The sequence below is a fragment of the Thermobia domestica genome, chromosome 2, assembly GCF_964235325.1.
Source record: "Thermobia domestica chromosome 2, izTheDome1.hap1.1, whole genome shotgun sequence".
Lineage (NCBI taxonomy): Eukaryota > Metazoa > Arthropoda > Insecta > Zygentoma > Lepismatidae > Thermobia > Thermobia domestica.
The window spans coordinates 286582982-286610588 of record NC_137455.1 but is presented as its reverse complement, the minus strand read 5'-3'; the positions used below and the strand labels follow the sequence as shown (position 1 = coordinate 286610588).

Here is a 27607-nt window from a genome sequence, read left to right as displayed (position 1 = left end):
TCACCCCAGCCCCCGCCAAGTGAACTTTGTGGTGGACAAACACCGTGCTCGTGGGTTTTCTCGGGGTTCTCCCGTTTCCTCCCACTTTCTTCATTCCACCATTTCACTCATATCTCATTATCACCGTCTCCTTTAGCCTAACCGGCATAATCGTGGGACGAAAAACTTAAAAGATTTTCAATATCTTCACCTGGCTGATAGAACGAAAATACTTACTAAAAACACTTCCTGTATAGGACTTGTGTTAATTGAAAGCAAAAGCTATTTTGACCAAGAAAATATTGAAAAATACGTGATTGTGTATTGCAAATCATATGTTCAATAACTATACTCGTGTGTTTGGAGTGATTTTTTAAACATAAATAAAGACACAGTCTTGTAAATTAGTTTCTACTAGACATTACGAATTTCTTGTATTGTAACTCATTCTCATTTACATCAGCAGATATAATTAATTTGTTCAACAAAATGTAGAACGTAGTCGAAAAAATTGCGTTCATCCTCCATATTTAATTGAATAGTCACCATTTTAGTTCTTGTTAGAGTGGATATTTTTGCAATGTTTAGTCTATAACTGCATCACATTTTGATATTTTTAGTGCATATGAATGCAAAGTCCATTAGTAAAGTACTGCAAGTGTTACTCGAGGTTAGGATTGAAAAAGTTAATCATCTTCATGGAAAAGATGAAATGCTATTATAAAAATAAGGTATGGTAGTCTAAAGTAATCTTGATTAGTACAGTAACATAAATTTAAAAGTGAATACTCTGTTACTGGAAAGAAGCTAAAGAAGGATATTCTATTTCTTTTCAATTAATTTTCTTTGATGACTAATGGTATTAATTAATTAGCTTCTCTAAATATGTATGTACTGTATATATGAACATTTCAGATATAGAATCTAGTGAATTACAAAATATATTGAGGGGCACATATATATATATAGTTTATATATATAAAAGTGTTTATTCTAAAACAACTAAGATCTTTAACACTTTCAACATTTGACACAAGTAAGAAATAATCATATTTATATTTGAAACAGTCATTGGAAATATTTAATCTATTCACACACTTCATTTAAAGGTCAAAAGCCATTATCCTGGAAACAAAAGCTTCATGTGAACCAGATTTCTGATAGTAAATATGAAACACTTCTGTTTCCTGCTGATTAAAACAAAATTATCTGCAAATAAAAGAGGCAAATACATGTCTGTAACTAGAGTTTTGGTAAAAATCTGCAACAGACGGGAATTAATCACTAGTAGTATCAACACTGCCTTATATTAAATATACAATAGGTTAGTTGTGACAGTGTAATTTGCAACTCCCCAGTTGTGCAGAAAACTCGCAAATTGCTAGATTTGTTTATCTCAAAATAGGTAAGAGTTCCTTCATGATTAGCTGAAGTACCACGTCTGTGAACTTGGCTCCACCTGACGCACTAAGATAAAATTAGTGTCAATCGTTAGTGCATTGTTAGTGCCCCTTAGTGCACTAACCCCTAACGTCAGTGCTTCATTAGTGTAGGAGCTACAAATAAAAAACCTTTGGGGGCCAAGTTCACGCTGACCCCCACTTCAAGCACTAACGAAATAACTAGTGCCATTAGTTAGTGCATCGTTAGTGCTTCTTAGTGCACCAACCCTTAATATTAGTGCTTCATTACTGTAGGTGATACAAGTAAAAACATTTGGGGGCCAAGTTCCCGCTGCCCCCACTTCAAGCACTAACGATAAAATTAGTGCTATTCGTTAACGTATCGTTAGTGCTTCTAGAAAACACTGATAGTTTCGTTAGTACTTCACTATCAGTGTGGTTGTGGCAAATTACATATTACGAAACTCCCGTAAGAAATATATGGGGAATTATTCATTGCGTTAAATTTCCGAAATAATTCAAAAAGCATTAGTAATCTCTTTTAGTACAATCGTTAGTGCATCACTAGTGCTACTTAGTGCACAACCCTAACCTTAGTGCTTAATTAGTGTAGGTACAACAAGAAAAAACCTTTGGGGACCTAGCGTGAACTTGTCCCTTCACTTTAAGCACTAACGAAAAGATTAGTGCCATTTGTTAGTGCATCGTTAGTGCTTCTAGGAAACACTGATAGTTTCATTAGTGCTTCACTATTAGTAAAGATACAGCCTATTATGTGTCACAAAACTCCCATAAGAAATACATGGGGAATTTTTCATTGCATCAAATTACCGCCAATTTCAAACGCAGTAATTATTTCTTCTATTGCAATCGTTAGTGCATCGTTAGTGCTTCTTAGTGCAACAATCCCTAACGGTAGTGCTTCGTTAGTGTATGCGCTACAAGTAAAACAATAGGGTAGCCAAGATCACGCTGTCCCCCATTTCAAGCACTAACGAAAAATGAGTGCAATTCGTTAGTGCCTCAAAAAACACTGATAGTTTCGTTAGTGCTTCACTATTAGTGTGCTTATGGCCAATCACATGTCATGAAAATCCCATAAGTAATACATGGGGAATTATTCATTACCGTCTAATTACCGCCAAATTCAATAGCACTAATGATCTCTTCTAGTGCAATCGTTAGTGCTTCAGTAGAGCACCAACCATAACCTTAGTGCTTCATTAGTGTAGGTACTACAAGTAATAAACCTTTGGGGGCTTAGCGTGAACTTGGTCCCCCACTTTAAGCATTAACGAAAAAGTTAATGCATTGTTAGTGTTTCAAGAAAACATGGATAGTTTCGTTAGTGCTTCACTATTAGTGTAGTTATGGCCAATTACATGCCATGAAACTCCCAAAAGAAATACATGGAAAATTATTCTTGTCGTTAAATTCCCGCCAAATTGAAAAGCACTAATGAACTTTTCTAGTGCATCAACTTGTTCTTGCGTCTAATTCCTGCCAAATTCAAAAGCAGTAGTTATCTCTTCTAATGCAATTGTTAGTGCATCATTAGTGCTTCTTAGTGCACCAACTCTGACCTTAGTGCTTCATTAGTGTAGGTTCTACAAGTAAAAAACGTTTTGCGTCCTAACGTCAACTTGCCCCCCATTTTAAGCACTAACGAAAAATTAGTGAAATTCGTTAGTGCATCGTTAATGCTTCTAGAAAACTGTTTCGTTAGTGCTTCACTATTAGTGTAGCTATGGCCAATTACGTCATGAAACTCCCATAAGAAATACATGGAATATTAGAAAATCGACCTGAGCCAAAACGGTATTTAAAAATTCCTCTTTAAATACTGGAACGGTGTGAAGTTATGTCGTGGGTCTGAATTTTTAACACCATCTCCTTTTTAGGAAAGTGTTTTAATGAAAATGACATGATAAAGAGGCGGATCAAGTCAAGTGAATTCATTTGAAATGGTTCAACCATTTTCCTGTGATGATCGCACTAAAAAGTTGGTTTGAATATGCAGGAAAAATATTGGAATTGCTCTTGCTCCTTACTTGAAGCGGCAAATTTTAAAACATTTTAACACGGAATCACTTTATCTTTTATAAAAAGCATGTATACAACGAGTTTATCTCCCTAACTTGAGATGTTCATGAGGCACTCTATTTTTGTCTTAAAGTGTTGAACCCCTTCCCTTCATTTCAAAATGTTCAGTCTTTTCCCCGTGATCGCGAAACAGACAACTCCAATGATAACACACAGGGCCGGCGGTAGGTGTTTTGCCGCCCTGGCCGGTGCTTTCACATGCCACCCCTTTAATCTGAAAACCTTATTTTGACAGAAGTCGTTCAAATGTCACGAAAAAGTAAGATGCCCCATTTAAATCATGTATGAATTGGGAAGTAAACAAAAAAATAAACTACCACTCTCGAATCATTACGTAAGCTTAATATTTAAGCGACTCCATACATGGCACAATATTCAGTATGCTCGATTTCGCTGTATATCTGTGATATGGAGCAGGACATACAGAAAATAAAATTAAATATATGCTTTAATCTCAAGAAAAAGTTTTAATTTTTAAGGTTATTTTATATCAAAAGGTGTTTCCAATAGAGTATGGAGCATGTGATTAGCCTAACCCTTATATGTGCTAAAACACAGTAGACACACGTAAATTTAACTTACCTTAATTGAAATAAACTTTTCTTGCTTTGATATGAGGAAATTTCCTTATCACATTCACGTAGTTCAATTTTTCAGCCAATTCGTGTCCTATTCATATCACCGCTAGACCACTCGAGCGTGTTTCAGACATGGAAGAACGTAGATAGTTTTTCATAAGCTTAAGTTTTGAAAAACTTCTTCCTCCACTTGCCACTGTTAACGGTAAGTGCAAAATTGACATTGGGAGCAGAGTCAAGTTCCTTAATTAATTTTAAAATCTCTTTTTGTGAACTTTCAGGCTTGATTATAGCGGATAACACTTCCAGTTCGTCTTCCAAATCACTGAGCTTAATACCTTTCGATTCTTCGTGTGTTGAAATGCTGGAAAGTTTAGTACATTTTTCAGACAAAAGTTCAGGTGAATACCTTTAAGATTACTTATATCGTAAAGAAAATCGAAATACTCGTTAATACTCGAAATACTGTGATGTTTAAGTTGGTTAAACCTTTCTCTTAAAGCTATCATAGTCACGTCTAGAACTTTGTAACAAAAATCGATCTTGTATCTTGTTAGTGAATCTTCAATAGCAGTGGCGGTCGGTGACTTATGGAATGAGGGAAGCAATTGTTATGGTACCTAATACTACAAATAACTGAAATATTTCATAATATTACTCACGTCACTTAAATTTTTCCATCGTTTCCTGAGAAATTCTTCGTTAATTACTCGATTATGAAATTCACCATGTCACCTAAATTTTAAGTCTATTCGTCTTCCTTTCCTGCCAAATTCTTCAATCAATCGCTAAAAAAAAGTCACCACTGTTTAGCACTTCATTTAAATGTTAAGTTTCTTTTTCTTCCTTTCTTGTCAAATTGTACAATTACCCGATCATAAAATTCACTATGTAACTTAAATTTTAGGTCTTTTATTTCTTTCATGAAAAAATCTTGAATCAACCTATTATAAAATCCATTACCTCACTTAAATTTTAAATCTATTCTCCTCCTTTTCTTGTCAAACTCTTCAATCACTCGATTATAAAACTCATCATCATTTTCAGCTTGTTGCAATTCACCAGCTTTTTTCAATAGGTATCAAGCAGGGGTGCCCATCCCCCCCAAAGCTGATGGCGCACTCCCCCCAAAACTAATAATCTCTTCCCTCCTCAAAACTCGTCCTCTAAAAACAATTGCCCAGTGTAGCAGTAGTTTTTATAGTACTAGTAATTGTTGTTTTTATTTCCTGTAGTAGTATTATAGAATGCTTGTAGTAGTAGTAGGGGCAGTAGTAAATATAAAAATGGCATTACTTTTATTAGTAGTCTTGGTAGTGTACAATACTAAATATGTTCTATAAGGATATTGAAGGGTATAAAAACTTCTACACACTGTGTATGGCACAGGTATTCTTTTTTTACAATTAGTAGTATTATTTTTTTCTTTACAAAATATTGATATAATTCCCTTGTACAGAAAAGTAAGACGCAAGTTACAAGTTATTGAGTTTGATATCAAAAGAAAATGTTATCCTCGAAATTAGCATACAAAAAGAAGTGATATCCAACTAAAAACATTCCTGTAAAAGAGCCAAGTACGAGTGGCCTTAAAAAGAATTGAAATCACAAAAATAGGCGCCAAGTTCTGGTGGACAACAGTTACAAACACTCATTGGCTCACTTCAAATTTAGATTTGAAACTTGGTTGTTGTCTGTATGGTTACCACTAGCTCACAATTATGTCAAACTACTTTGGGGATTCATTCTCGAGATTAAGAAAAAAATCGCATCGTGTTCCAATGTTATTCTAACGACAGCAAAATTACTTATTCGACATTAGAGTAAAATTCTTCCCCAATTATTTTATTACCCCCAATTTTTTTCTCGATGGCACAACTTGCGCCATTCATCCCTCCTGTGGGCGGCCCTTCTCTCTTAAAACGAACCAACCTTTCCTTTCATACGGCTACTTGCGCGGTACTTCATTCATCGAGTATCGAAGCAGGGGGTACGTGGGTTCACCCCGGAAAATTTTTGAAAATTAGTTTCTCAAAATCGTGTTTTAATGCTATTCCGACAGTAAAATTGCTAGTTCGAAAGTAGAGTAAAATCCCCCCCAAAATTCTTCTCAATGGCGCAGCTTGCGCCATACATCCCCCCTGTGGGCAGCCCTGGTATCAAGGATAGATCAGACAGTCTCTCTTGATCTTGAGTGTTTCTGCAGAATGTGTGAATTCGTCTAAGTGCAGAAAAAGAGCGTTCAGCAGTAGAACTTGTAACTGGTATTGTGGCAATCAGACAACAAAGTTTATAGAGTTCTTTGAAAGCAGACGATGACAATCCAGTCCTTTTCAAATAGATAAGTAGTTTTGGAACACCCATTCGTAAATATTCATTTGTAGAATATGCAACGCAGAGTTCGCTTCTGAGCCGGGCAAAATCGAAGTATTGGCCATAACTTTCTTTCAGTGGAGAAAATGCTGCATCTGGGGATGATTTCTGTATGTTCTATTCATCAAGTAACTGAAGAAACGTCAATTTTCCTAAATTACTGAATCTAAGCTCAATCTGGCTGCATATGTCATCATATATTTCACAATATAAACGACGATAATATGTTTTCATATCACTACCGTCATTGGTGCAACGTCTTTTCCTGGGAGGGCCTACATTTGCGACACAATTGTTCCATACTGAATCAAAATTATTTCTTTTGACTTTCAGAATTTCCTCTGTTTCCTTCATTTTTTAATGTAGTAATTTATATCAAGTCACTTGGTCTGGAGTACGTCGTAGAGGGAGCCCGTTAAACAAAATATTTCGTAGCATGAACGTTAGTAGCAAGAAGTTAAACTCAAAGTCAGAAAGCACAGAATCAAATCCCCGGGCTTCATGATATGTGTCTTTATCCCACTCTTGTGGATTATCTAAAATAGTATAGAACAGATTCGTCAACTCATTTCTCTACTCTACTATTGTTTCAATAAACCTTGAATTGTAATTCCATCCAGTAGGACATACTTTAGAAATCTCTTCTTAACTTCTGAATCTAAAGATGCCATCCGTTTTGTGGAATTTGAAAAGAAAGAGGCAAAACTACTAAGTGTCATGAAAAAAAATTACATTCTTTGATAGCCGACACTGACTGGGAGAGTACTAAATTAAGCCCGGAGTGCTAAACAATGAATAAACAATGCATCAGGATATTTATCCCTAACTTTCTTCTGAAGGGCCAGAATTTCGCCAGACATGACTGCAGCACCGTCATAACACTGAGCGACTAGTTTTAAACCACTATCATACTTCTCGAGGGTTTGGAAAACGTGTTGTGCTAAAGCGCTTGCAGTGCGATTTGATCTGACATCTGTAAACCCAGAAATCGTTCAACAACTTCTCCATCGGGAAGAATGTACCTTACAACTGTTGAGAGTTGAGAATGTGATGATATATCACTCGTTTCGTGTAGTATCACAGAAATGAAAGATGAACCAGCTATTTTCTTTTTAATTCCATTTATTATGACAGTGGCAACGCTTTGAATCAGGTCGTTTTGTAATGTTTTGACAGTCCCGAAAATACTGTAGCTGTTTGAAAATGGTTGTCTAAAATTTCATCATATTTTCTTAATAACTGATGTAATTCAACATATAAATTATTCATGTCATCAAACCCTGACTGATTCCAAATGCCTTTTTCGTTTGAAAATAACAGGCAAGGCCAGCAGTTTTGAAGTTTTCCTACAACCAAATAACCAGTCTGTCTTTTCCTACTGTTGCTTATCAAAATGACGAATACAGCGTTTTGTTTTTGCTTGTATGTGTGACAGATCGGGTGTATATCGTCCTTGTGAAATTATTTCTTTTTTATCTTGAAAACTAAAGGAATGAAATGACCGTCCTTTTAAAGTTTCTAACACGCATGCACAATCGTGTATTTCCCCCATCCCGCTCTCCTCGCTGGTTTGCGTCGATGCTACCATAGGTTAAAGCTGACGGAATGCGAACTGGACAGTCATTCCCTTCCTAGGATAGCCGCCACAAGTTGGAAAGAGATGCACTTGACAAACCTGCGAAATAATCCAAGTTTTTCTTGAAGAAACCAAATAGGCCTATAATCCTGAACACACAAATTTTAACTCATTAAAATAAATATTTACTCCGCGAAACATTTTAGGGTATTTCAATTTGCAGTTCGAAACGAAAAAAATATCGCACAACACCCGCACACACTCGTTTCTACGGAATGCCTACAAAAATGCATTCCCACCAGTGATGCCAATTCCTTCAGAGCCGTTTTCCCTTCACAAGCTTCAGAATTTCCCTTTTCCGGACAAAATTTCCCTTCATCCAAACCGTTCAAGTACCGGTACTGTATTTGGTAAACGTATTTTTAATCGTTTTCGCTTCCACCCCCTCACCCCAATCTTATAATCACACACAACCAGATACCTGACAGCCTTCTTTTGAGCTTACGCAGAATTTGAACTTGATTGGCTCTGTACCAGAAATATCTGGCGTATACCCTAGTATTATACTATATTTTGCAGCTTTCACCAAAGACAGTATTTTAGTTTTAATTTGTTCACTAAGAATTTCAATAATTTCATTTTGGATATCTTTTACTAAGTAATGTGGTATTTATTTTGCTCTCCCATGGTTCTTTTAATGTGGGAGTGTACGTACCTTTTGCATACTTGGAATGGAGTGTTAGAACATTGCTGAATAGAGAAAATATAAAAGACACCTTGAAAATCTTATCCACCCTAGCCGAAAGTCTTAGGGAAATATTTAACGAAATACCTGTGGCTAGTAGTTTGATAATTGAAAATGAGGGGGAATGCTCTGAATTTCCTGAGTGAGTATTTTCCTGAATGTGAGTGAAGTAAGTTCAATTACATTCGCAAGTGAACACAATTTTATTTTTCTATGTGGGCCTAATACGAAGCATTATATTTTAATAGTATTCTTTTCTTTTTCAAATTTTGCCGCCCATTGGACTTCCCGCCCTGGGCGGTGGCACGGTTTGACCCCCCTCACGCCAGCTCTGATAGTACTAAAATAAAATAGTTTTCCTTCTTATCCACAGAAGAGGAATTTTGGAAAAGCCTGGTATTTGTCCAATTATTTTTAATATTGTTTTCATAAGTTGTTTTATTTTTCTAACATGAGGGTCACTCTGATTTGCCAAAGTATAAACTATCCCTTCTTCTCCCTTAGGATGTGTATTACATTTTTTCTAAATAGCCTAAGATCTCTCTCATACAGTTATCTAAAACATTTTTCCAAATTACAATTATATCATGAAAACAATGTTGGTTTGTGTTATGCACAAAGAAATAAACCAAAATAAAACAAATATTCATGTTTATATATACATTGTTGTTGGAATAGCGTATAAGTAATAGTTGGGCTAGCAATTGTTTACTACTCTTTAATTGATATACATATTCAGTTTTGTTGCATACCAACATGTCGTTGTTGAGAAGTGATCCCTAGCTTAAATATACTAAACAAAGTAACAGTGATGACTTAGTTTTTAAATCGTTCAAACACGTCTAATTTTCCTCACGAGATTATCCCTTCTAAATATTTTGCTTTTTGTCTTTCGTACTTTATTCATCTTATCAATATTTGTATTTTCATTCATTTACTCATTTCAATCATTCATGTACATCAATCATCATTCACAGTTTTTTCTAAAAAAAGAACAAAACATGTGTTTAAAACATGAAAGAGTGTTCAAAATATTTTAAAAGTGTTTTAGAACATAAGCGAAAAAAGTTTTGAACAGTTTAAAACATGATTTTAAACGTACATATCAAAATTATGTAATAAATTATTTGTTAAGACCTTTCGCTCATTTCGATCTTTTCATTTAGTTTATCGTGGTTAAGACTACACTGTATAGGGTGCAGAATATTTATCTGTCACGTCACAAGGGCCCGAATAAAAGGGCGAGAACAGAAAGGCCCGACTCAAAAGGGCCTCAGCCATAAGGACCCGAGTCAAAAGGGCCCCGCGACAAAAAGGTCGCACGTCAAAAAAGCCTAAGATGTAGCCTAAAAGCCTCTGAAGTATAAAAATACTTAGATGAAAAAAATATTCTGTGGACAGTACCTGGCTTATTTGTGTTGAAAGAACACACACGTGAAAAAATATAAAATTAGTAAAAATATTGCGACAGACCAGCAATAACGATACGCGTGGACGGAGGAAAAGTAAAACTTGCAGATGGGTATTGATGCGAAAACTACATTGAATGGGGTATGGACATCATGGCAAATACTTTGGATTCCGCGATATTTGATATTACACAATATTTTTTGAATGGAAAGGGGTAGGTTTGACACATCAATTTAGGCCAGAATCTTTCCACAGATGACAAAAAGAACTCATTTTTTAAATATCTTCATTTGTTTGCGAGATAGGGTGCTACGTTTGACATTTGTATCTAGTAGACCAAAGTATCTGGAAAGGCAACGGGACACGTAGACGGGGAAAGTAAAAGGTTGCAGGGGCGTGTTGATACGAAAACTGCACTGAGTGAAGGCGAGTAGATAATGGCAGCCATCTTGGATTCCGCCATACTGTATATCACACAATATTTTTAAATGGAAAAGAGTATGTTTGGCACATCAATTTAAACTTGAAATGTCCCACAAACGAGAATATGATTCATTCTTGACCAATCCTCATCCTTTTATGAGGTAGGTGTGCTATGTTTGACATTTGTGTGTAGTAGATAAAAGTATCAGGACAATTAAGTAATAATGTGGCGGAGGAAAAGCAAATTTTGCAAGTGTTTGTTGTTGCAATAACTGCGTTGAATGGGGATGTGGACATTGCTGATCACACAAATATTCAGATATAAAACAAACTACTATAAAATGTCCTCAAAAGTTATTTTACCCCTCCAAGTTAATACAGTTAGTATTTAATAGCAAACACACAACGATTTATAACTTCCTTTAAGCATTTCGGTATCGTTGTTACAACTTTCCCGGTATAGTGTGGGGAAAGTTGTTCCACGCTTTACGTGACGCTTTTCTAAAATATTCTTTCACCGTAACTCGTACATATTGACCTTACGCTGCAATTCGTTCTGAAGATTTTCAATGGTGTTAAAGACGTTAATGTAGAAATGTCGTGGAGTTTCGTGCATTTTTGGGCTGTTTTAAAACAATCACTTCCTTACAACATGTACTTTGTTTGGGATCAATATCTTGATAAAATTAGAAGTTTTCCTCATTATCAATTTTTTGTACTTTGGTGAAGATGTGTCCTGAGTACGTTAAGATATATTTCTTTTATCAGAATCTCATCAATACACACTAACTCTCCAACGTCTGGCGAACATACATAACCCAAACCATTACATTTCCTCCTCCGTATTTTACAGTAGGATGGAATTTCTTGACATTTTTCTCTGCATTTACTTGTCGAGAAACTATTATTCTATCATCATATCCATGCAGGTTTAACCTAAATTCGTCGATAAACAACACAATCCCACGAATTTTTGGGTTTATCTTCGAAAGCTCTAGAAACTTTAAGTGTTTTGTATTTCTTAATTTGGATAATACATGGTTTCTTTCTGGCAATTCTAGCATTATATTCTTCTCGTATTAACTCCACATGGTAGAATACACTGACCAGACAAAACATTGTTACCACCTACTACTATTTGAACGAAGTCGTTGAGCTCTACTGAATATTCAAAACTGCACATTAAGAGTATTCTTTTGTTTTATAGTCGTAAAGTAACAATTAACCACAAATATACTTACTACTAAAATATGTTATACTTACTATTAACATATGTGGTAACTTCACAATATTTTACAAACGCAAGCAAACGAACAGAAACGTTAAGAACGCAATAAAGCCCTCTTTATGACTTGCCTTACCAATACTTTCTTCTATTAGAAACAAATGTCAAACGTAGCACACACTATCTCGTAAATGAATAGCGGTCGATCAAAAGTCGGTTCAGATTATCTCTTATAGGAAGATTCTAACCTAAATTGATATGACACAAATATTCCTTTCTATTTAAAAATATTGAATGATATATAATATGCGGAATTCAAGTTGGCCGCGATGATCATTTAACGCAGTTTCAACATCAATATCAACCAGTAACATTTGCTTTTCCTTTGTCTACGTATCTCTGTTACTACCCTGTCGTCATACTTTTTTCTATGATATATATGTAAAACACCTCGTTTCATAAACAGATGGCTTTGTGTCAAAAATGAGTTCACATTCTCATTTGTGGGAATATAAAGCCTAAATTATAGTGTAAAATCATAACCTTTGCCATTTAAAAAATGTACGATTTGCAATATAGCGCAATTCAAGATAGCTTCCACGGTGACCACACTCCAAATCAATGCACTTTTTGCAATAATACCAATTGCAACATTTAATTTTTCTCCGTCCACGCGTGTCGTTATTATTGTTCTGTCCCAATACTTTTGACTAACCTTATATGGAGATCCACATGTATGTTCTTACAGCAAAATAAAACAAACGTTTTCAAGAGAATATTATTCATATAATATGTGTTTCTATACTTTGATTCAGGGGCAGAAATGGAATTTTAGAACTAAGGGAACAGTCATTAATAGATAAAGTCTAATTGGACTATATCTCGAGAATACAATCTCAGAGAGGCGCTGGTGAAAGCAAACCTTCATCGAGAACTGACTTAAGCGATTGAGATTGTTGCAGAATAAACAGCAACCAATCAAAATTAAGATCACCATTCAAGTTTCCTTTTTGTTGCTAATAACCTCTGATATTCTTCATTCTGTTTTACAAACGCTTCTACTTGCTAACAAGGGAACAAGGGAAGAAAAGTGAGAAATCCAAAGTTTTGTGGGCCGACACCCAGAAACACAGGAGTTACAGAACAAAGAAGGATCTAGAAACATTTTCAGATAGCAATGCAAAAGATCCAACGACACAGGAAGAACTTCGAAATGATTAAAGTAATCAAAATGATATTTACACACCAATATATTAAGCAAAAATTATACCCACAGACATGCTGAATAACATCATATGAAATGCAGTGTTGCTAACTTAGCACAAAGTTTTGTTAAATGGCACAAGTTATAACATCTAGAAAATCTACCTGTGAAATCTTGATGTACAGTGTTGCCAACGTTTGAGGATATGCCTATATGAATTCCTATATGAATCTTAGATGTAGAAAAATTCATACAGTACACGATTTGAACTAGTTAAAACCAAAATATGAGACCACAAACAAGAATATAATCACTGAAGTACAAAACTAACGGACGAAGCATAGTGTCGAAGCCTTGTTGCCAAAGGAAAACGTTAGAATAGTACGAAAACACAGCACATAAGCTGAAATGATCCATCCCCTAGGACGACCAAATGGTCCGCAGGCTCGCTGCTGGTGCACATGTTCGATTTCCGATTGAGGCATAGTTTTAGTTGGAATCCTACATTAAACTAGATGAAGGACCGGATCTAGGGGGTCAATTCAGGGCATTTGTTCATTGGCGCAGCCGGTTGAAAGTATGTAGGGGGCGCCATTTCAATGCAAAATTAGGAGGAAGAGGTAGGTTTTGCCCCGGGCTCAATATTTCATAGATCCGGCCCTGGTGAGATGTCTTACACAAGCTTAGCTCGTTTAGAACGTGGACAGTGGAAATGAGAGTAAAACATAATATTGGGGAAAATCAAAGAACATGACAACACATCATTCTTAATTTTGTGCTCAGTTGGCAACACTGAATTACATATGGTGTTATCGAGCATGTCCGTAGATACAATGTTTGCTTAATATACTGTCGTGTAAATGTAATTTTGATTACTTTAATCATTTTGAAGTATATCTTTTGCATTGCTATCTGCTCGGGATTCTAAATCTTTCTTGAGCTCCCTCGTGGCTAAGCGGTCAGCGTACGCGCCTTTGGCGCGGGAGACCCGGGTTCGATTCCCGGCGGGAGCTCATGTGGTTCGGATTCCGCGTTAACCAGTAGGTCCACGTCTCATATAGCCTCGCTGCTAAAAGGGACGCTAAACTAAAATCAACTCAACTCAACTCTAAATCCTTCTTACGTCTGCATCTCCTGTGTTTCTGGGTGTCTGCCCGTAAAACTTCGTATTTGTAACTTTTCTTCACTCCTCTATCAATTGCGCGTTGTTTGGTTAGGCACTGCTACTATCAATATAGGATGTTCCCTTGTAATGGGACACTATCCAATCGTGAATCTTTAATTTCCACTCCTGTTTTGATTCCAGGCTTTCTGTCCGTGGGACCATTTCTAGCCGTGTTCTTTTGACTCGAGCCCTTTTGTCGCGGGGCCTGTTTGACCCGGGCCCTTTTGACGTGGGGCCCTTTTGACCCGGGTCCTTTTGACGAGGTCTGTATTGACTCAGGCCTTTCTGTCCTCGTCCTTTTGTCAGGGCTCTTCTGACATGGAACCGAATATTTCACACAAATTAAACATAAGTTTCTTACAAGGCTGTTTATATTCTTTATTATAAATTAACGAGAATTGTTGTAGTTTCGGAAGTATATCACTTCCTTCTTCAGAGTCTGAAGAAGGAAGTGATATGCTTCCGAAACTGTAATATTTCTCGTTAATTTATAATAAAGAATATAGACAGCCTTGTAAGAAAGTTATGTTTAATTTATGTTTAAGATGGTCACAAGGCCTTTATATATATATATATAAAACGAATATTTCAGTGTAGATCAGTAATTCTCAACTTATTTTATATAACGACCTCGTTTTATTATACCCTCTTGGCAGTAACTCTCATAAGTACTTTCGTGGTTGTAATAAGTTTTTTAGGTAGATTTTAAAATCTACCTACTATAGAGATTTCGCACATGGTAAAACAAAAGTTCTCACCACCCTTGTGTGTTGAGAATGGGTTGAGGGAAAATGATGAAACTTGGAGGTGGTCTGACACATCAAATGGTGCTATCAGATATCATGGCGGGCATCTTTGATTGGTCTTCGAAATTTCAAATGCAAAGGGGGTCATGTTATATAATTTAAGGCTAGAATTTTACCACAAATACGCCTGTGCACTTATTTTAGCTCTAAAAAAGTCATTTCGGAATTAATGCTCCTGAAAATTTCTTAATTATAATCTTAGAGGATAAGCTCGTGTTTCATGTTACATAATACAAGGCATTTCTTTCAATTCCGCTAATACGTCAGGCGACAAAGAGGAACATACATTCATGATTATTTGTGTAAGATGTGTGAGATTTTGATTCTCTTTTGATACCAGAGGATTGGTACTTCAAGATCTTCATTGTCGGATTTAGTGATCTGGGAACTGATCATGGAAGTACTGTCGAACACATATAGTGTAGTGCAGAGGCGCATCAACTTGTTTAGAAATATGCTGGAAATTTCCCCTTCTTAGTTTAGCAATGAGGGGATCATTTTTTTCCTGCAGCACAACTTGATAGTTCTCCCCATTCATGGTCCCACAGAGAAAAGCAGGTCCCATATGAGTGTACACCATAAACACTGTACCATACCACATCATTAGTGCAAACCAAAATTTTTTTTCCGAATTCACAATTTTACACGTTTTCTTTACAACATGGCATATGGTCTCCAGTTAATGGTTATATCTGGGCTTCCACAAGAATAACGTCGCTTACAGTTATAGGTTAAATGATGCAATTAAAAGGAGAACCACATTTACTGAAGACTTTATTACATCAAAATGTGTAAAACCAAGGCCCGTTCCAAATCATGGAAAAACTAGGGAAAATATTTACCAAGTTTAAGAAAATTGCCATATTGGCTGAGCACAATACGAGGAAATGACAGTAAGAATGACAGTTGTGCGGAGACTGAGAACCAACATGTACTGTATTAACGAATACACCTGGTATTTTAACCCTAAAAGACATTTTGATGCCAATTGGCATTATAGTGAATCAATAACAATAATAATGATATTCTTAAAATATGTACATTAGCGAATAGCGCACGCTGATGCCATGTGGCACTAAATTATGCCACTACTGGAGTTAAGCTTTCTACAACACAGTTTTCGTCTAGTGGAATAGGTCGGACAGAAAGTGTCAGAGAGCGTCAAAGATCATATAGAAAGCACAAAAGGTGCATATTTGTTACTTACAAATTTTTTCATAAAACTTTGTTTTGTTTTCTTAACATTAAAAAAGTTATTGTGTCACAGTCTTCCATATCACATGGTTTCTTCTGATATTGACACGAAACTCTGTTTTCACTAGTGTAATACAACCAGTGTTTCTTTCAGACATGTTTTTTTGGGGGCACTGCCCCCCGAAGCTCTGAGAGTGCCACCCCGGACGAGACCAAAATAATACGTTTATAATAGAATAATGAATAAAATAGTACCAGCAGTAACCCCGGAACACTACGTGTGCTCCCCGGAACACTTTTTCTGGAAAAAGGACTGAATACAACCATGATATCTATTCTGTTATTTAATACCCCAGAAGTAAAACCATAAAAAATCATATTATTGGATATTATTTACATTTATCTACGTAGTTTATGAAGAGAGAAAAAAGAAAAATAATTTCAACACGACCAAAATTATCATAATTCGTGCAATAAAGGATTAACTTGTAATTTAGCAAAGAACTCTTTTTTGTTTTCTGAATACAACACAGAAACCTGTTTCCATGATAATAATCTTTTATTTATTTTTAAATATCAGTTCTACAAGTATTCCAACCTTAGACTACGATACTTTTTCACAAGGTAAATGATAAGCATTTAAACAATACAACAAGTGCTAAAAATAAGAAAAAAAAAGATAAAATAAATTGTACAACACCACATTGACTGTAGCGTTCCCATCCGCCGTTAAAGCCAGAGTAATTGCCAAGAGGCCAAGATACATGGATAATGTGGTCGCAAGATATGTTGATCCGTCAACAACACCCTCAGCCAATTACAGAGGGATCTACGAGAGCGGACGTCTCTCGACTATATTCAGAGCAGGATTCAGACAGTAATAGATAATTCAGCATTTATCTAATAATGCAATAAATACCACACAAATAACAAAATATACTTATGTCTAATAAATGAGAACAAACACAATTCAACTTAACAATTTTATTAACAATATATTTACAATTGATATCTGATTTATCAGATATCTAATGGCAATAAAGCATTCTCCGTCGATAAATATGTAATATGCAGTAACTTCCAATCTCAAATTAAATTCTTCAATATTCAGTGAAGTGGTAATAATCATTAATGAGTTTAATCTTAAAGTTTTTCAAAACATACCTAAAGTTTTCAATATTTAACAATATTCAAAGCTATAATAAGGAGAGAGAACAATTCTTTGTAATGCCTCTGTATCTCGAGTAATAATAATCATTCATGTACTAATAATTCAAAGGAATCAAAAATTCTGGGGGGGGGAATTGAATTCTAAATTCAATTTAAGCCAAGAGAAAATTTAAATATCAAATATTAAAGTGAAAAATTACTTTAATTAGAATTCAATAACGACAACGCTATAGCAGTGTCTCACCCCGTACGTCTAACTCATCCAAAATTCGTGCTAAATCTTTCAATATTATTCCAAGATTCCAAATGTTCTCTATATTCAATATTCAGGATACGAAACAAGTTAAGATTACATCAATAATATACGAATATACCTATAAATATGAAAAATGAATAATAATAATGGCTCTCAGCCAAAATATTAAATGCTGAATTATCACGCGGTTAGATTACAACGGAAGAATCGGAAACGTCTTAGACCTAAACGACCTACAATGGAAACGAATGCACAACCCACGAACAAACAACACACACCAAGGACAACTATCTAATAATTAAATAATTTAACACTCACCTCACGTCTTTTTCAATTCTATAGTTACCTCCTCATATGCTTGTCCTGGGACTGCATGTCGACTTTACCAAGTTGAAAGGGAAACGAGAATAATTGGTTATTGTTGTGCTGTCAAATTAAGCTGTATCGAAGTTCTGACAAACCTTAGTCCATTCGTATAGATAGGAAAAACTTCCTCTTTCCAGTCAGCATGCAACCACTACACTTCGCAACATTCCCTTGGAACTGTTACAACTGAATCTGAACAATTCAACTTAATTCTAAACCATTCTGTAATTAAGCCCAATGAAAACATAACCAGGACTGATATTTCTCTCTTTATCAGTTTGAAATATTTTCTGCCTTGTGACATCCCACATCCGCATTCCATTATTTTACTAAATAGCAACTTACGAAAATAATAAAAAAGGAACTTTTACAAGGTGGTGGGAACAAACCTTTTATGAACAAACCAAAGGTTAGACACCATACGCACTTACGTTTTCTACATTCCCATTCCACCATTCAGCAAAATTCCCAAAGTAGCACATAAAAACAAGTACTACGTAATTGGACATGCCAATCCTTTGGAATGCAACCACCGTCAGAAGTGGGATATTTCTACCAGTGCATTCACGAATTTCCCCCGTTCTCATTCCACCAATCTGGGAACTGAAATTTAACAATATCAATTAGGGTTTTCCTTGAATAGGGAAACTCAGTGATCGTGCCAGACTTAGGCAAATATGTCTTATATGACTTTTTCTCATACGCAAGGCACAAGCACGGCAATAAAACGAGAGTCAGAAATATTAAATTAAACATAAAGAGTGTCAAATGGAAAGAAACTCCACTCACTGAAAAACACAATTGGGCTCAATCTGCAATGCACTATCACCTTCAGCATGAAGTAACACTAATCTTTCCACAGCACTTCTTTTTAGAAAATTTCACAGAACAAAGGGACAGCGAAAACTTCTTATTCTCATTTCTATTCTAATTCCGCACCGTCATGAAACTTCACAAAAACTTTGGAATGAAACGAAATTGAATCCAACGTCCCATTAAGTAAAGTACTCTTTCGACTATATAGAACGCGATCAAGATATAGTCTTTCTCCTGCTCCGAACTACAAGTCCAAGACATCCTCCTTCTCTTAACACTCAACGGTCAGTTCGCTGCCACGAGGAACGAGCGAACCCACGAAACCAATCGGCGCTACCATAGCGTCAGGTGAGACACACGCAACACGCGATCGGCCTTGAGGCATCATCATCATCATAGGTATTCTGCCTTTATTGGCAGGTCACTTGCCGCAGCTGAGAATACACACCTTGAGGCAATACAACCAAAATTCCTCCCCTCTCTCTCTTTATCTACAAAACTCAGCTGATCGAGCTTCTTACATTCTTTTTACTCTTTCTTTTTTCTTCTTCTTTTTTTTAAAGAAAACAATGACAAAGTAAGGAAACATTGACAGATAATTACTAACATTCTCTTTTCATGAAGAGAGCATACTTTACATTAACAATAGCTTATTTTATTCTCTTTTTCTTCATCTTGTCCTCTCTCCATACCCATCGTAACGATCGTTACAACACTCACACGGGAAGAAGTAGCTTTCTGAACAGGGAGCACATTTGACAATTCTCTTTCTCTGGCTATGGACCCTACTGTGGTTGGACCCTATTTGGACCCTACTTGAAATCAGGGTATATGTGGAAACTTTATTGACAACATATCTGAGAATTACAACCTGTACGGAATACTACACCTATTGGAATATGTACACCTATTGGAAATTGACGAAATATGCATATTTGGATTGTGTATGAGTGGTTTCCTTTACGCTGGTAAGGACCATCATTCACAGTTTCTCGAATTCGAAATGGAGCCTCTTGAAATTTGGCTTTTTCGCGATTTTGGACATCCCTAGCTCTGAAACTATGCACTTTCCGCCATAGGTCCATATAAACTTTTTCTCTTATTTTGATGTAAGGAATCACCTCTTACAGTTTGTCGGTATAGTTCATTAACATCCTGTATGTATATTCTCAATTAAAGTGTATAAACTATTAGTTCGGCCTTCTATTTATTACATGTTTTGTAAAACTAAATTTAAGATTAAATTAAAACACTTAAAAATTTTGTTTATTAACCTAATACGAATGTATGTATTTGAATTTCATACTAATGCTAAAATACTACTTAGGTCTGTAGGATATAACTGTAGCCATCATCTTCACTTCACAAGATATATTCTTCTGTGACTTGTATATTTCAAAAAGTATTAATGTAAAATAAATCAGATACAAAACCAAACTATATTGTATTTCCTTTATTTTAGTTAAATTGCGAGAGCTATTATAAAACAATTAAAGATATTTACCTATATACAGAACAATATACATGAAAGTTGTATATAATATACTCATATTTTATTGATGAGTGCCCAGCAACTTGAGTTTTGATAAAATTGTATACCAACCGTTAAACTTTTACTGTAAAATACCAATTTATTTTCAGGTTACAAGTTGTGACTATCAAACATGAAGAAGAATGTCATTGTTTCGTTTATTCTAATCCTATCGTATAGCGTGAGTGGCAGTGCTGCTCCATCTGATGAAAGTGCCAGAAAAATTCCTTTAGTATTATATGGTCATGAGGAGTTTAATGAAGAAGTAGGAGAAGCAGTAATTGCGAAAAGGGAAGGAAACGAAAATGGTAAGATCATAAATGGTATATATAGTTTTAAATTACTGCAATGCGACTTAAAATAAAGCTCTATTTCTCTATACTTTTCAATACGATAAAAGTCTTTGGCGTGGGAGACCCAGTTTTGATTCCCGGCGGGAGCTTAGGTGATTCGGATTCTACGTTAATCAGTAGGTCCACGTCTCTTATAGCCTCGCTGCTGAACGGGACGTTAAACTCAAAATCAACTCAAAGGGTCGCGGTGGCTCAGTGGTAGAGCGTTCACGTCTGGTGCATGGGGTCCTTGGTTTCATCCCAGCTCGCGCCAAGTGAACTTTGTGGTTGGCAAACAGAGTGCGCATGGGTTTCCTACGGTTCTCCCATTTCCTCCCACTTTCTTCATTCTACCAGTTAATTCATTTCTCATCACTACCGTCTTCTTTAGCCTAACCGGCATAACGTGGGATGGAAAATTTTAGACCCCTAAAATTTACAAAATCAACTCAACTCAATCGTAAAATATTTGCGTTTGTACGGAAAATCTTGACATTTAAATAGGTATTTCATTTTATTCATAAAGTTAGTCATTAGTAGGTCATCGATGTTGTGCAAGTAAAATTGGCATATTTAATATATGAAAAATCTTTAATGTTTTCCATTATTATTCATTTACAATTAACATCCACCGCATTCAGCCTGTTTGACATAAAATATTGTGTTAAATTACTATTACTTTCAAGAGACGACAGGAAAGAAGAAAATATGGTATTGCGAAAAATAAACAGAATTTGAGATTTCAATAGATATTCACCTTTCATGGACCCTACATGTGGAAAATGTGACTTTTAAGTTTTTGTCTCTCTGTTCTTCTCATGAAACATATTCGCTCCCATATCGTTCAACAGACCAGCAAAAATATACTTTAGGATTTTCATAAGATTCCCTGGTGCATTTTTTAAAAAATGTCCCTACGCGAAAACTATATTTATTTTACTTATGGATGAATACGAAAACTTCACATTTTCTCAAAAACAGCTATAATGATTCTGCTTAAATTACGTGGATCATAACAACTTTATACCGTGATATGACTCTCTTTTCTGGAACAACTCTAGGAAGAGTGATTTATTCTTAGAAATGTGAGTACTTTTTTTAACGATTTTTTTAGGAACGACACAGGCGATTTCGTTCATATTTCATGAATGAATATTTCATTGCTAACCTTTCAATATGCAATAAGTTTTTTGTTCTGAAGAAAGTCAACAAGGGATAGTTATGTCTAGTGCTAGCAAAGTACTCTAGGGGATGAATGTTTTCGTGCTGTTTTGTAATTAAAGTATAATGTAATTTTATTTATACTTCATAAAAATATGTTTCATCACTAACTTGACAATATGACATAACTCGTTTCTCTTGAGAAAATCCAGATTATTCTTATTTTTTGGGCAATTATCTCAAGAAGATCTCTGTTGATTTTGTTCGTAGTTCATAATAAACGTTCGATTAACAATTTTACAATACGAGACAAATTATTTCGTCTGAAAAAATCCACAAGTAACAGTTTGCTCTTGGAAATTAGTTTCATCCAGACAATTTTCTCAGAAACGACTCTGCTGATTTTTCGTAATATGCCATAACTAAACAATTGTTGCCTAAATTAGTTGTTATGGATATATATGGAAGATATAGTTTACTTTTGAGGGTGAGTTTTATTTGAGTGAAGTTCCCCTAAAATCCCTTATGATTTTAATCTTATTTAATTAATAAAGGTTTCAGTAAAACAGCAGCAACGCATCATTAATTTTAATAAATTGGAGCAAGAATAACTGCACATCTGCCTTATTATTATTATTATTATTATTATTATTATTATTATTATTATTATTATTATTATTATTAGTAGTAGTAGTAGTAGTAGTAGTAGTAGTAGTAGTAGCAGTAGCATTAGTAATAGTGGTAGTATATGATGAAGAAAATAAGTAGTAGTTTGCAATAGTTGTAGAAGGAATGTATTCGCCTTACCTCCGTATACTGAGAGAAGATAAACTTTCTGACGGAAGAGCCCATAAAGGCAATGATACTGTGGATAGAAACATAAAATCGGGACAGGAAACTTCTGTCACGAAAACAAGGAATAAGGAAGGATGGAAAGGGAGTCAGGTAAATGGAAGGTTCAATATTTTTTCCAAGAAGGAAATGTTTCGAATTAGGAAAATAGAATTTGGGATATGAGTTTCGCATAAAACTAATGGTATATGTGTTTCAGCATTTTTCGAAAATTCCGCTCTTAAATGGGTAAAAGGGGAGCAATTTCTATTTTGCAAATTGCGACATTTTATTACGAAAATGGTAAATAATAGGATTCACTTAATTTAGAAGTATGAAATTCAGTTTCTTAACTCTTAGTTTTAAAAAAAAGAGAACACATGTTTCGACAATTCCACTTCTAATGGGGAACGGGAACACTTTCTATAAGAGTATTCGTACAATATGCTCACACGAAAGTTTGAGGTGAAAAGTCTGGTACAGAAATTTCTAATTTAAATTAATCGAAAACATGTTTCAGCCTTATCAAAAATTCAACTCCTAAAGTAGACAATTTGTAGTATTAACATTTGATATTCATTATTCTGGCAGTGCTTAATATGCGTATTCGCATAAATCCGAGGCGTGAAATTAGATATTTAAATTTATAGTAGAAAAAATTACTGAACATTTGCTAAACCTTTCCAAATTCCGCTTCTAAAAGGAAAAAGAGGGATACATTTTACAATATTCTCATTTCCGGTTTTATATTCATTAAACCATATTCTCCCCGTGTAAAGAAAGGACTTTCCATTCATTTTATTATAAGGGTTCGTCATTTGCTATAGGAAACATGTTTAAATAGGCACCTCACAGTCAAACTTAAGGGGTTAGGAAGTTGTTTGGTGGCTCAGTCCCCCATTTCCCTCCCGTAGTTACACTCCAAATATAAATATACGTTAATTAAAGAAAAACATGTTTTTCATTTTTACATTATATTTACATGTATGTCCGATACCGGCCGGTTTGACTTATTTCATTTAAAACATTATTACCTAATGAATACTTAGAGCTCTGAAACGTGCACGTCCATAATAATGTGAAGTAACCCATGTCATGTGCACCTCTGTTATAATTTGTTAAATTTAATCTCCGTAATTTAATCAGTTTATTCTCATTCTACAACTAAATTTTATTGGAATTATTGAAATCACCAGTTTGATGAACTTTATTCTTGAAGTACATTCACAGACAGTTTGAATAAGCATGTATTTCATCATTGTGATTACCAAAGCTGGTAATAAATAAGACTAGTTTCCTTTCATGCGTTTGTGCATTCCCCTCACCGTAGCCTGATATTTAATCGTTCATAACACAAGGGTAGCGCTTTCTGTTCAACAAAACCACGGAAGACACGGGATATTCACCATGAAGATTCGATAGAGGTTACATCGAGTAAAGAAGAGACCATTCCTTTGGACACGTTTAGCTCCACGTACTTTTGAATACCATTCTGAAGGTTCATCACCGCAGAAACTCTTTGTCAAGATATCTAGTTGATTGTGCAGAGATGTGAACTACATCCATGGCCCTAGCAGCGTGAAGATTTGATTCAACGTTCCTAGCAGCTTGACAGGATTGGGTTTCAGTTGTCAGGTAGCTTCAGTTTCTCCATTTTCCACCATGAAGAAGACACCGGGAAGATACATTCATCATTCCAGAGGATGAGGACAGCTAGTGCTCTTCCTTTGCATTACAATTTAAACCTTTCTTTTTTCACCTCTCCTTTCCAACTAGTCACATTTTTTAATAAAATTGAAACATTTGAATTTTATTTAAATTCAAACATCACCGTTTACATTTAAATTCCGTGTTGGACATCAGTTTTCATCCTCATATTTTACATCCCTTAGTTTAGCATTTAATAATCATAATCTGAGCTACTAACATGATCTTACCACGGTACAATAATAAACTTTACTTGCCACATGTATAATTTTACAGCACATAGTGGTGAATCCTGTAAATGTGAACTAACGTAGCACTTTTGGTAAGCGACCTTAGTAATTGGTGTATAAATATGATGAAGCACCTAGAGTTGGAGGGGTCGTGTTCTAATATGCTGGGTAAGTTTCTCTTTGTAGTTTCTATAATGGGACGTCATTGTCCTCCTCTGTAAACGTTTTCTAATCTTATTTTTAACTGATGTAAATAACATCACCTTAGAGAACGACCATGGAAAATAAGATTGTCGCTATGGCCCTGCCGTTGGTCTCCGGCAAGCAAATCATTGCGCCTACAGCTTAGGGCCCCTCCTACAAATGGTCACTCAGAAGCAGATTTGGTCCCTATGCTTATATCTCTTTCCCTTGAACCATTTCGCCCCTAAGAAGGAAATGATTGTTCTTCTTTTCCCGTAAGAAGCATACGCGCCTTAGGTATAGCCCCTTGGGCCCACAAACCATCGCTTATAAAATGAATATGTTATTATAAAGTTTGTCGTGTTCTATCTTTATTATTAAGTGCAAACATGGCCGCGTTGGTAAAATCAGAAGGACGCCACGGTCACAGACTAGAATATACAGACCGCAAACTCAGCGAAAAACTGGAAACTTGGCGACAGTAGCGCCTCTAACACACGACGACGGAGCTAACTAGTCGATTTGAAGTCACCTACCTGGAAATTTCGAAAGCAACCACAGACTAGATTATTTTTCTTCTTGTTATTTTTCTTCCATTTTGTTATACAATTGTAATAATGGATGGTAGTATTCAGATTATTTTAAGGATAAACGGTTTAATTTCACTGCTATATCTGATAACTGGAGGGAATGATCGATTGTATGTCACATTAAATATATGTGATACAAGATTAAATAAGTTATTTCCTCCATTTATCATGTATATCTATCAGTGGTGTTCTGTAGTGAAAACACTCTTTCAAAGTGAACTGTTTTGAAAGGAAGAAAATTCTATTAATATAGAAAAGCTGGAAAGGAACGTCCAGTTCAGAGACAGTACAAGAAAAAGTGAACATTAGCTTATCTGATCTTTCTGCTTTATATCTAACACTGAGATGCGAAGCAGACGAAAACCATCTGCTGGTGTCTATGACAACCCATGACGTCACGTTCGAAGACCGATGGCAGCGCCATCCACACACGACGACACTGATCCCTCCCACCGAGAGCGTTGATTGGTTCTTTCGCTGTGCAGACAATCCAAACTGATTTCAATAGCGCATATAGAAAGTTGCTCGTCTCTATGTATTCTAGTCTGTGGCCACGGCAAATTCTCGTCTTGTCTCGACTCACATGAGAAGCACATTTTACCTCGTTCGGGCAATACTACTTGGAAATGTATAATTAAAACAAAATAAAATTTTAAGCAGAGTACAACACAGTCCGTAGTTTGTACACACATGTGCGACATTAATTAATATGTAACTCGAGTGTGGGAAAAGAGGAGCAGGATATGTATCTTTATTGAATTATGATTTCACGGGTACATTAGAACGTGACTTCTTGCTTATTCGTGAACTGAACTTGTTTTCAGATTCTGCCACCAGAGGGCATGCTGAGAATTAGGACAGATATGTCCCCATTTCGTCTTCATGTCTCCTTCCACCCCCTCGTGTTTTACTATGCTTTGTCTTGCCAATACCATCACACTTAACTCGCATTCACTACGTGGAATGTTGAAAATTGAATATTTACTTCCTTAATAACCCCTTCTCTCGCGTACCTGAGAATTTTTTAATTGCAATAAATAAACAGATGTAATTTTGAATTGGCCGTAGATCCCCTTCATTGCCTGCTCCACTTGACTGGTCACCTCGAAACCCGGATTTAACGACCTGTGACAATTTGATATATATATATATTCGTCAAGAATGTTGTTGCAGCACAACGTTATGCTACGATTGAATAATTGAAAGAATCTACGAAGACTTTTGTCAGGCAGGCAACTGCAGGAATGCTGAGAAGAATGTCTCACAGAAACTGGCGACTTATTAATTTGAGATCGGAGCACGATAAAGTAAAACTCAAACCTGTCTATTACTCGAAAAGCTAAAAAAAATTGTGTGCCCACCTCCAATTATAATTAAAGTTTGTAAAGTTTGATTATTTAGTACTTGAATGGGAATATCATGACTTTGTGCCCACCCTGTACATTGTACAATCATCACTACCAAACAGGGACTTGTGGTCTTATCTATTATAATAATTAACGCTTGCATGCTCTCTAACGTAAGTGTGAATAATAATCTATTAATGTGGATGTTATTGGGTTTTCTATTTCTACTTTTAAGCAGGTAAATTAAATTTCTGTAATGAAGACGAATTTCGATGCAATAATGGGAAGTGTATTCCAAGGAGTTATGTTTGCGACGTCTACGTTGATTGTAAAGATGGAAGTGACGAGGATTCTACATTTTGTAGTAAGTATTATAAGTATTATTTTGATATTATTTTGACCTTCCTCAATTTTGGAATATTTACCTTTATTATCTAAATCAATAATATACAACGTATAAAGTAAATGGGCTGGTAATATTCGATATAAAAGTTACGAGATATCAAATGTTTTCTCAAACACTATTAATTTCCTTTAATGTTTAACAGATGAAACTATTCTGAGATAAAACAATTGTATGCATTCCCACAAGAACCCATGTGTGTATAAAGGCAGGAAATGAAACTCATGGAAGAGAGACAAAGTTTATAAGTTTTCAACTTTTCAGTTACTGAGGTACAAAGTCTCAAATGTTAAACTTTGATCGGAAGTATAATAAATTATATATCAATCGGCAAACTTTATACAAAACTGTTAATGTATCCAAAATAGAATGAGTTGCGGAATTTTTATATTCTGCCAAAAGTTATTCTTATCTATCTATGCGTCAAATTTAGGATTGCATTCGCTGGAAATGTTATAAGTATAATTTTCTTTGGTAGCAGGAATAATTCAGCTCAGAAAC

At 35.4% G+C, this 27607-nt stretch overlaps 1 protein-coding gene across 6 annotated transcripts in view; it reads left to right on the top strand.

The window, feature by feature from the left end:
• The window catches only part of LOC145678542 (uncharacterized), a 98064-nt gene that overhangs the window by 37270 nt on the left and 33187 nt on the right, over window positions 1–27607 (top strand). For 2 of the 6 annotated variants that reach the window (XM_081748817.1, XM_081748814.1), the window contains exons 2-4: window positions 4345–4464; window positions 20434–20631; window positions 26939–27067. In XM_081748817.1, coding sequence (XP_081604943.1) covers window positions 20457–20631; window positions 26939–27067 — 304 coding nt within the window. In that variant the 5' untranslated portion in view covers window positions 4345–4464; window positions 20434–20456. Of the gene's footprint in view, window positions 1–4344; window positions 4465–20433; window positions 20632–26938; window positions 27068–27607 lie in introns of those variants that run through there. The other 4 variants (XM_081748816.1, XM_081748818.1, XM_081748815.1 and 1 more) reach the window with 4 other exon arrangements.